The sequence below is a fragment of the Octodon degus genome, unplaced genomic scaffold, assembly GCF_000260255.1.
Source record: "Octodon degus isolate 3935 unplaced genomic scaffold, OctDeg1.0 scaffold00235, whole genome shotgun sequence".
Lineage (NCBI taxonomy): Eukaryota > Metazoa > Chordata > Mammalia > Rodentia > Octodontidae > Octodon > Octodon degus.
The window spans coordinates 2,283,664-2,295,874 of NW_004524811.1; the positions used below are offsets into that span (position 1 = coordinate 2,283,664).

The 12,211-nt window shown below is 39.1% G+C and overlaps 1 protein-coding gene across 1 annotated transcript in view; it reads right to left on the minus strand.

The window, feature by feature from the left end:
- The window catches only part of Corin (corin, serine peptidase), a 303,897-nt gene that overhangs the window by 251,682 nt on the left and 40,004 nt on the right, over window positions 1-12,211 (minus strand). Inside the window, exon 2 of the mRNA XM_023705996.1 lies at window positions 7,443-7,587. Coding sequence (XP_023561764.1) covers window positions 7,443-7,587 — 145 coding nt within the window. The remainder of the gene's footprint in view (window positions 1-7,442; window positions 7,588-12,211) is intronic.

Sequence of the window (12,211 nt, forward strand, 5' to 3'; positions counted from 1 at the left end):
TAAATATTAAAATTAAATTGTGAGTTCAACTAAGAGGCCAGAATGTAGTATATCATATGTACAAATATGTGATTAATTCAGAGTACTCACACAATATTTGATTAGTTAACATATACAAAAATATCAGCTAAGAAAAAGTTTTCATGATAGTACAGGATTACTAAGAATAAAACATAACAAAAATACTGGAATGGCAAATATATGACCAGCACTTCTAACAATTTGGGGATAGGATATCCCACAAAGTTCTAGTATGTGGTGAATGTGGACAGTGTCCATGATGCTTACTGGTGACCAGGTGTCCCTTATGGGACTGAGCTACTGCTATTTCCTTGATATCCACCCTGTAGACCCAGATGGAATCATGATCCATAGGGTGCAGGAGAAGTCCATGTGTAGAGTATGCTGATGGAAATATTTTGCTGCTGTATACAAATGAATAAATGAAAGGCTGCTATTGTATAACCTCTTTTTCTCCTATGTTTAGTTGCTTGTCCTATTTGGTGGGTTCCTTCTATTCTCATTCATGGAGTTGTGGTCATTTTAATCCCTCTCTAGAATCTTTTTTAGTAATCTGTGTAGGGTTGGCTTTGTTGTCATGGAATCCTTTACTTATTCTTTGTCATAGAAGTATTTCACTTCTCCATTAAACTTGAAAGAGAGTTGGGCAGCATATATCAGTTTGGGGTGGAATTTGTTTTCTTGCAAGATTTATAGCACTTTGTTCCATGCTTTTCTTGACTTGATGGTTTGTGAAGAGAAATCTGCCGTTACTGCGATGGGTTTTCGTTTAAATGTGATCTATTTCTTTTCTTTAGTGGCTATTAGTGTACTGCTCCTGTGCTGAATTTCTGGGTTCTTGATTTTTATATGTCTGGGTGTAATTTTAATTGGGTTGATGTTATTTGGAGTTCTATGTTTCAGTTACCTGAATGTCAGATAGTTTCCCCATATTTGGGAAGTTTTCTGCTATTACTTCTGCCCATATTCTTTTTACATCATTTGTATCGACTCCTTTTTCATTGATGCCTATTAGTCTCACATTGTTCATCTTTGCATCATCTTGAAATTTTGAGTTATCTTTTCCTGCATCCTAGTTGTTTTTAAGAGATCTTTTCCTACCTTTTCACTAGCTGCAATGTTGTCTTGAAGGTCTGAAACTCTGTTTTCACTTTCACTCAAATGGTTTTGCCAGCTTTTGATTGAGGTTTTAATTTCATGTATATCACTTTGAATCTGCTTCCTGCATTCTATTTCTTTCCTATATTGCTCATTCAAGGATTCCATCATTTTTCTATTCTCCTCTATTTTTTTAGTCAGTGTCTTCTTTAGAAGCACTTAGTACTTCTTTGATTATAGTTATCATTTCTTTTTTTAGCTCAGAAATTATTTCTGATCTGACTTCCTCTATACCTTTCTGCAGTTGTTTCTTTACTTCAAATGTAATTATTTTAGAGATTTCAGGTGTGTGATTTCCAATTTCTTCTATGCTAGTGTCTCCTGCATTTGTTCTGGATGGACTCAGGGCCTGAGAATGCATTTTGCTCCTTCTCTTTGTCATTTGGTATACCACTGTCTTCTGGCCTTTGATGTAGAGCTTTGGAGCAGTTATTACCTTAGCACGAGGCCTGGATCTATCAAGTTCAAACTCACCCAGGTGGGTGTGGCTTGGGTCTAGCTGCAGTGCTCCACTTCTTCCTGCTGCAGCCCTTAGACGTGAACCCACTGTGCCACACTGGCAGGATGTTCTGCTCCTGGGTCAGCTGGGTGGGTCTTGCTTCTAGCTTCTCTGTAGGAAGTTCTGTCACAGTTTTCTACACTGAGCCTGGCTGATAGAGGGAGTTCTACTCACATGCTGTGCCTGCACACTGGCTGCTGTGAGGATCCAGCAGTCCCTGGGAGGTCCCACTCACATGCGGGGCCTGATTGCTGGCTGAAGTGAGGGTCCAGAGGGCCCTGGATGGTCCCACTCCTTTAGTTCTTTTAAGAAATAAATTAGTGTCTGACTACAAGTCTCAGGCCTAAGTATAAAATCCCTGTAAAACTTGTCATCACATTGCATATCCAAGTCACTTGTATTTCTCCCTAGCTACTTTACGAGCAATTAGACTCTATTGGTTATGGGATGATAGAGTTAAGGATTATAGAATTATGGGATTACTATGACAATTATGAGATTACTATGACAATTCAGATGTTGTAAGATAATTATCTGAAAATAACTATTCATAAGCAAACACAAATTATTTATCTTCATAATGAAATTTATAAATTTACAAAAGAATTTCACAAATAATGCTGCACTTGACTTTCCTAACAACACTGTGAAGGGCAAAATGATTGCTTCTCATCCCTCAGGGAAGGTAAAACATGTAAAGGCTAATAGCCCATAAATGAAAGACTGAGATGGCAAACCTGGACCTTCTAATACTAAATGACATGTTCCTCCTCCTGCAGCACATGACTCATGGCTGGGCTATTACCACCAAAGAAATGAAATCCCAGGTATCAGTGGACTGCCTTCCTTTCCAATTTCTCTCTGAAAGTCTTTCAAAACCTGAGTGATTATTGTGAAGTCCAAATCTCTAGCCAAGTTGTAAGTTGAGGAACAACTCAAGGCCCTACCAAGTGCAGAAATGTGAAGCTAAGCTTCACCTCCGCAGCCTCAGGTGAGTTCGGGTGAGACACACCATGCTGCTGCTCCCTCCGAAGGCCTGCTGCGAAAGAAGTATTCGAGATGCTCAACCCTCCTCTTCAGAACCTTTTTCTCCACGTGACTTCATGCACAAGAGAAGCCAAAACAGACAAAACTAGAGACAGACTGCACATCTGCGCTTGTTAGCAGCAGGCTTCTTTATCTTCCCCTAATCACTATCCTGTCATTATTATGGCTTTGCTTCTGCAAGCTGGAGCTCCTATACACAATCAACATCACAGGATTCCTTTACAGCCCCCACAGGCCCAGAAATAACTACAAACTTTGGGAGATCACAGAGTTATGAATTTCAGCTGAACAGAACACCTTTAAAAGTAAGCAGAATTTCATGAGGTTTTGTAAACAAAGACATAAATCTGTTGCGTTGCTCACTGCAACAATGAACATCTCGGCTATAAAACAGGAAATGTTTATTCAGACAGATTTACTTCAGTGTGGCGATGTTAAATCATGGGTGCAGGACTTGGGAGAAGAATGCCTTTGAAAATGTGCAGGGAGACTTGTACTTTCTAAACTTTTACCACATATAAACAAAATAGCATTGAAGATTGTTGTTACTTTCCAATCTCTCTCTGAACTTCTTTCAAAACCTGAGTGCTCATTGTGAAGTCCAAATCTCTGTAGCCAAGTTGTAAGTTGAGAAACAGCTCACGGCCCCGTCAATTTGTACTACTAAAAATTAGTAGTCTCCCTAATTTCATAGGTAAGCAACATAAAAATCCATCCTTGGTATATACCCAAGAGAAATGCAAACGTAACGCTGCATAAAAATTTATACATGTCCTTCATAGCCAGATAATGAATAATTCACAATAAGCAAAAGAAGAAAACAACCCAAATGCCCATTAATTGATGGATAAACAGTATTATATCTATACAATGGAATATTATTCAGTCATAAAAAGAAAGAAAATATTGATTACGCTATAACTTGGATGAAACTTTAAAACATTATTCTAAGCAGGAAAGGCCAGTCACAAAAGATCACAGATGGTCATATGATATGTCTAGCACAGGGTCATCTATAGAGGCCGAAAATAGCTTATGCTTGTTTAAAGCCGGGGTACAGAGAAGGGAAGAAAGACAGTGGTAGCTAACGCATACAGAATTTCTTTCTGAGGTGATGAAAATGTCCTAAAACTGATTGTAGTCGTGATTAGACTTCTCTGTAAATCCATATTAGAGGTCACCGAACCACACACCTGAAGCAGTGGAATTGTATAGTACAACAATTAAATTTCAATAAAGCAGTAAAAATTGTCCTTTAAAATTTAATAAGTAAAAGTGACCTGCTTTAACCATTGTTTTAATACCATTTCCCCTCCACCCTCTGTCTCAGAAGCTTCTAAGTACTGGGACACTTAAAAGTGTGTTTTAAATTCATATTTCTGTCAGGCCTTGGGAATGAAAGGAAATATCTTAGTGCTTGCTGAACACCGGACAGTGTACTGCAAGAAGCCAAACTTTTCAGAATGCCAGGGCTCTGACTAAGGATGCTGCTCTAAGTCTGACCTTTCCAGAGACGGTTAAGTCAAACTCTGACTGGAGTGCCAAACAGCAGCAACTCCCCAGGGGCACTGAGAGGGCCGAGCGGCGCTGCAGCTGAGGCACATTTTCTGTCATGGCCTATTGGTCACTCTCTGACTTTGACATGTCTCACCTTCACTGGCATTGAGGAAGCCCCGAATTCCCAGATCCTTTTCTCTCCTCTCTGATCACTCTTCCTCTTTTTCCTACTCTCTCTTCTTCCTGTATCTATCATTAAACTCTAGCATCTTCCATTGTTGTGCTAGCTCTTAATTAATACATTGTGTCTATGCAGTTTAATGATTCCCACTGCTTTAGCTACCACTGACTCATGCATCCTTAATTGCAGTTGGAGCCCCTGTCTCAGCTTCTCTGTTGGGTGTTTCTAGCTCCAAATCTGTAACAGTGGCCTGGGGGTTAAATTCTAAGATCAACTCATACCCCAAATAATACACATCACCTCAGTTTCTCTTTAAATTCCCTTGGGGAGGCCACGTGTCAGAGTTCCTGCCTTGGCCCACTCTGTACTGTTGAATTGTGCAAGATATATCCACGCCCAGTACGATTCTATGGCACCTCTACCTTTACACACCAAAACTCCACATGTGCCCCACTGGCCTGCCCACACTCTGACACCTTTACTCTCCACATGCACGGATGCCTCTATAGGAAACCCCTGGCTACCAAAGCCTAAACTCCAGGAGTCGTTTTTCTCCTCTTCCTCACCAAAGCTCATCAATATGATGCCTGTTTATTTAATGACTTGTTTCAAACTTTCATCACCTTTCATTTAGCTGGAGTGCAAACTTGTCTCCCTACCTTTCCTTTTTTTTGCCTCCAATTTGGTATCTCGCACTATTGGTTTTTGCACATACAAATATGATCAGATTTCTCCTCTCTGCAGCGATTTTGCAAGCATTTTTGTAGCAAATAACACAGTCCTCCCTCCACAGTCACAGATTTAACCAACCACAAATGGAAAGTATTGTGGGCAAAACAACTGCATCTTCACTGGAAATCCACTGACTTTATTATTCCCAAAACAATATAACTACTTGCATACCATTTACACTGTACTAAGCATAATAAGGAATCTATAGGTTATTTTGAGAGGATTGCATAGGTTATATTTCATCTATATTATCTAATCTCAGAGACTTAAACATCTGTGGATTTTGGTATCCAAGGGAGGCCTTAGGTCCCATCTGCCATGTACATAGCAGGATAATGTATTATTTTCAAAATATCACATAAAATTCTATACCCACAATAAATAGGACCCTTATTTTACTATGATTAACTTACTTTGTAAGTTTCAAATGAATAGAAACCAATACATGAAAATATAATAGGTAGTTGTGATAAAATAAAAAATTCAAAATCATTAGCAATAGAATTACATAAGCATCATTTTGTTATTATTTATCTTACTGATTGCATGCATCTAAAGAATCGTAGAAAAAAATAAAAAATTGTGATTCATATTACTAGGTATCCACCAATGGCAATTACTTTTTCTTCCCAGGAGTTCACCTTTCAATCTTAGACTACTGTTCATTTAAAAGAGACTCTAAAATGCATATACAAGTAAATGTACCTGTCACATATTTTACATGGTTGCTGAGTCCTGCCTGATTAAACCTTCATATGTAATATTTAGAGTGTGTTTTTGAATTAACTTTTAAAAATGAAAGTTAAAGCAAATAAGCTGGGGAGATAGCTTGGAGGTCTAAGCACCTTCTTAGCAAGCACAAAGACCCTGGTTCAATCCCCAGGACCTTATGCCATGCTGGCCCTGTGACAAGCCAGCTAAGGAAACCAGGTGTGGTGGCACACACCTGTAATCCCAGAACTGGGTAGCAAGACCCTGTACCAAATAAATAAATAAATGATTTTTTAAATTAAAAATTAAAGCAAACAGTTAATCCTTTAACCTCCTCTTCAAAACCATGACTTCATGGGATTAAATTTGAAAACCAGTGATTGGTAGGTGCTAAAGCCCAAACCTCTTACTATGATGTGAAAGATTCCAAGTTAGTTGACTTTATCAACAAGCCACATGTTCCCACACCTGCCAAACTTTTACCCAGTTCCCTAAATCCATCGCCTGTGTCATGTAGCTCTGCTATATGCTTGACATTTTTCTACCAAATGTAACCGTGAACTACTGCCTTCTAACAACTTATCATTCAGCTTAGTAACAAAGATTAAAGTGCTAACCTCCTGATAAGGCAGGACTTCCTCCAAAGCACCTTTATATAACTCTGTCTTCATTATAAGTCACCTTGTAGGATGATTATATTTTCCTCAACCATGAGCACCTAAGGACTAGTTTTTATTATCACATTTATTAACACTTTTATTGTACAAAATAATGAGTCTCAAGGTAAAATCCATTTCCCTGCACGCGTATGTTGTGTTTTCATCATATCCACACCCTCCCTTCTGCCCTTACCTAGCTCTCATTTTCTTCTTCCCAGTTCCTTTCCCCTTCACTAACAGATACTCTTCCTTTAGGTTATCTTTTTAAATTCCCATGTTTCTGACTGAGATGGGATAGAACATCCTTATGGTTTTTATTTATATTTCCCTGGTGGCTAAAGATATTTAGCATTTTTTGCATATTTATTGGCCATTCGAATAAGAAGCACTAAGTTAACTGTCTGAGCTCGCATGGCCTTTCAAAGTACCTACAAACAAGTATCACTATGTAAATGACTTCAATTAATTAATGAGTATTAATAACAATATCCAGTACAGTGATTACAGCGGTTGAAATTGCATATTTGCCTAAGACAGTCCACAGCTAATCTTATTATTTGACCATTTAGGTTAACTCAGTGATAAGCAGTAATCACCATTCTAAACCACGCTAATTTTAATTTCCCCCCTTTTTTGGTTTGTTTTTAAGGAAGGGTCTACAGGGTGTTCAGGGTCTCACTACTAGATCGGACTCATAGTGATCCGCCTGTTTACAGCCTACCAAGAGCTGGGATTGCAGGCGCGCCCCGCCACCATGCCCAGTCTCAATTGCCATTTCAGCATGCCCTGGGGGTCGGGGTGGGGCTGGCATGGCAGGCCCAGGAATTGAACCCATGGCCCTGTGCCTGCTTGCAGGCATTTTAACCAAGTGATCTATTTGGCCAGCCCTGCTAATTTTAATTTTGACTTCATGTTCTTACATAACGAAATTACCCACCAACAAAAGAGAGCAAGATGGCCAGTAGAACAACGAGAGCGCAGATACACGGAATCAAGACCAGCAATAGGAACCGGAGAAGATTCACGGTCGCCAGCTTCTGAGAACAGCCGTCGCCCATGTTATTGTCATCAACTCCCAAGACCTAAGAGAAGAGAAGAAAATGAAACATGGCTTTAATGTTACACAGCAAACCAATGCATGGTACGAATTTTAGCTTACAGTTATCCATTGAGAATGGCAGCATTCGTAAGAGATTTTACTGCATATACTTGAGGGTGTGACGAATAGCCACAAATCACTCTAATAAACAAACCAAGACATCTTCTATGTCTGAAACATTTTTCCATAATAGACAAACTTTTAATGGTATTCCAGCTTAATTTTTTAACTTATTTATTGGTTTGGTATTATTCCAAAGAGCTATTAATCACCAATGTGAGAACTCACCCTGACCCAGACCTGTATGCAAAGACTGGATAGTATAAAGCTAAAATATTCATCTGTAGGCAAAGAAGGGACACTAACTACCCATCATTTTTATTTGTCTCATTAGTCATAGCCCAAATTGGCATGAATCTGGTCACAAGAAGTTTTCAGGCACTAATAATTCAGCAAGATTTAGTGAGACATGGTCTGTTTGCCAGTTAAACACTAACAACTCTGAGGATATGCTGGGCCGTCACACTGTCCTGAATCCCTCCACTATGAGCAGATCATGGGGCAACACAGGATTGTTGCATCAAGTGCTTTAAATTGTGCTTAATTCAATCTTTTGCCAGAAACAATGTCTGGGAATTTATTAAGAACATCTAGCAGAGGCCAGTGACTTTTTTCAACAAAGTCTAAGATGACACTAAAAGTGCTCTGAGTCATGGTGCACTACTCCTTCGGTCCGCTTAGTGAAAATGCTTCCCGTGATTCCCTATTAAACTTCTGACTCTGTACCTCTACCTCTGTTTCAGAGCTTGAACTATAACCTCTATGCAAATATCTCCTGCACTTCTCTCGAGTCCTGAGCTTCCTCTCAAGTTGCACCAAGCTTTTCCAGTGTCTTATGGTTAGCAGCTCCTTTATTCAACGTACCTAAAGCCTAAGTGAATCTTCTCTTGCTCATTCCCTCCTGCCCTCCGTGTTGTAGTCACAGACACGCCAGTGTTCCAGGAGCTCACTCCCCACAGCACTGTCAGCCCATGCCACACCTCACAAGGTTTTGTTGGCTCTTCCTCTAAAATAAGTATCTATTATATTCCTTTGCAAGGAATTATGGACTTCCTGGCAAAGGTCCTTAAAAACTGAAGGAGCTTTGTTACAAGGCCTTATCATAATCAAGAATGTGTTCTGACAACATTAGATTTCCCAGCAAGTCTCCAATCATTTTCCACAGAAATGCGAAGCCAGCTCTGCTGGATTCTTCCAAGTTACGAGACACATGCGATTCTCCAATTTTTCTTTATTTTACCTTCATCGGTTTCAATTTTTGTTCAACAAAACATACTGTAATCTGTGTCCACTGCATGCAGTGTATGAAGTAGAATCTGTCATTATAAGACTTCTCAACACACACACACACACACACACACACACACACACACACACACACGCTTAAAAAAATTGTCTAAAAGCACTTATGGTGTTAGCTTGCATGGGATTAATTTTCCTAGGCTCATGTCTTTACCGACCCATTTCCTCTGTACCAGAAGTTTAAGCAACCAGCCTGTATGAGATTATCATAGTTAATTTACAAACAATCTTCAAGGTGACACAGCACTGGCAGAATACGGTATAGAATAGCACACTCACTACAACAGCAGCACTGGATGGGTGGTACTCTTTCAGGCTTGTAGATAACATGTGTTAGGAAAATCAGAGATAATTCTAGGTCTACAGGCCCACAGAAATGTGGCAGAATCAACTTCATTCACTCACAATTTCATTCACTCAACAACTGAATGCTTAATAATTATATTAAATGCTTGATAATTATAAATAATTATAATAAATAGTGATAGACATAACAAAGATTTCAAACAAATTATTCATTTGAAGCTCACAGTCTTAACAGAGAGACAAATTATGTGCATAAATAATTATATTTCAAGGTTGCAAATGATGAATACCATGAGACTGAAAGCTAAAGTGCTACAGGAATTGAAAAGAAGAATATGATTTTTTGTTGAATGATCAGGTAAGACATCATAGAGAGAGAAACACCTGAGCCAGCCATAATTCCGAGAAATGAACCCCCGGCAAAGTACCCTTGTTAGGTGTAAAACATGTAAAATATATCCAGAGGGGTAAGGAATTATGAACTTCCTTGCATTCCTACATTATAGAAGAAATTTCCTTATTAAAGTGCTCCCAGAAGAATCACAGGGATAATCTTCTTGGGTGGCAATGCTTTTTGCTATCTGGAATCCTGCAAGGAAGCACATTCCATTTAGTATCCATAAAACAAGAGCCAGTGGAGGAAACGCTAGCGCCTTAGGTGACTATTTTGTACATCAAAAAGTACCTCCAGAAACTGTACTCATGATTAGTCCAAATATTTTCAGTTTCTCTAGGAAATAGGCTGAAATTTAAGGGAGAAAAGAAGAAAATACTCAGAAGAAATGCAATATTCTAGCATTCTCTCTTTAATTGTAAAACTTTATTCTTGCCCTCATAACCACTGGGGACTCCTGCTGCAAAAGCTGCCCCATTCAGAGGTCCTCTGGGATGTCTCTGAACACAGGCCTCTCAGACAGACTTTACTTGCCTGTGAAAAATGCCAGATGAGACAAATAGGAGACTCCTTATCTCTGCTTCAGTGAAGCCTGAGCAATCCTGTCTGCAGGCATGCCTCTCCCCAGTCTACTATCCACATCCCTGAAACTAAACTCACCAGAGGCATGGCATGTAACTTATGCTGTGCACATATCAAAATGTATGCCATTGTTATATTTTACTAATTGTGTTATAAAAGTTTTCTACTTTTATCTTAAGAATGATGCTTATTTTAAAACCTATCTTGTTGATTTATATAACATAATAACATCATATGCCTAATTAGGATATTTTCTTAACTTAATTTAGTATTTGTCATACTCTGGGGTTTTGCAAGGGGAACACAGTACAATATAGGACACCTAATTATAAATTTTTTTATAATAGTCACCTGAAGAGTTGTGTACAAAAAGAGTGCAGTAAAACTGTCCACATACTAAAGACCAAAGAATCCAGCTAAGTGCCTGGGTCCCAAGGTAATGTCCTGCATGAGTCCCGCTGAACACCTAGAGCCCATGACAGTGCCACCCACAAGTCCAAGTGGAGGCCAAGAGCCCATGACAATGTCGTTTACAGGCCTATTTTATAGATCTGCACTGAGAAAGGTCAGTGGTGGACGCTAGAATGTCCATGTGAGGGGGATGAAAGATCTGTGCTGCCAGCCTGAGGGACCTGCAGTAGAGCAAGGAAGCAATTCTCAAAGTAAGAACCAGGGCTCCCCCAAAAAGTACCACAAGGCATCCTCAGTGACAAGGTCCCAAGCTCCTCTGAGGATGAGAACAACTGAGTTCATACCAGGGTACCGCACAACAAGGTTCTCCAAGAGATTGAGCAGTGCACCATCAATCCCTCCGAAGCCAGGAAGCAATTCTCAAAGTGAGGACCAGAGATCCCCCCAAGTGAAGCATAGCCATTCTCGGTGACAACAAGGTCCTCAGCTCCTTCGACAATGAGAACATCTGAGTTCATCAGGAAAGCCAGCGTGACAAGCTCCTCAGGAGAACAAACAGCTCTCTACAGCTTCTGAACTTCTTCCTTAAGTGTTAGTCCATGTCAGTAATACTAATAACATTAAACAAAAAAGGGGATACAAATGAAGGGCAATTTTGTATCTGTATATACAAAATAGTTGGGATAGATATACAATTACTTTTTCTTAATTCAATAAGAAAGATTTGTATTAATGGCATTTGGACAGGATATCATGTCTACATCTTGTACTATGAATAACCACTAGGAAGATAACAAAATGCAATGTATTAATTATTGAAACTGTCCTGCTAATCAGTTTTGAAACCATCTCATTGCTGTTTCTCAATAAAAAATAATAAATAAATGAATCATGGGTGAAAAAATAATAATAACAATAATAATAATAATAATAAACTTCTTCCTCTCTAGTTCTGCCTTTTGTGCTGCTGCACCAATCCTCATGTGAGCCTTCTATGCCCAGTGTCATGTTGGTTTAGTTCAGCTGGGTGCTACAAGTTGACCACCAGTTGCCAATCCACCACATACTCCTAGGAGGCCCTCTCAGTTCTGCAATCTGCATTCTCAACTTACTATAGTTGCCTCTTCGCTTGCTGATTCAGTTAATTTCACCACAACCATCCTCTGACTCTTAAGGGATTTGCTATTCATTGGCCCCTGTAATCTTATTTCAGTCTATCAACTTTGTCCTTTTTTAATTCCCACAATTGAAAATTGAAGATTGGAAATGTCATTTGGCTTTGGACTTTCTAGACCTTCATTTCAATGACATTGAAGCTATCACCCTGAACCTCCTAGCTCTCATAAATTTTCCTCTCACCCATCTTTCATCTGCTAAAAGCTAACACTAAATCAATAGAACCATCTATGCTCTGTATCCACAATTCAAGAATTGACTGTGGCTATCAAAAATGGCCCAGTAAGATTATGTAACTCTTAGAGGGATTATTTTTTTTTCTTTTCAAAGTTTTATTGATAAACATATAGCAATGAGACAGTTTCAAATCAAATCG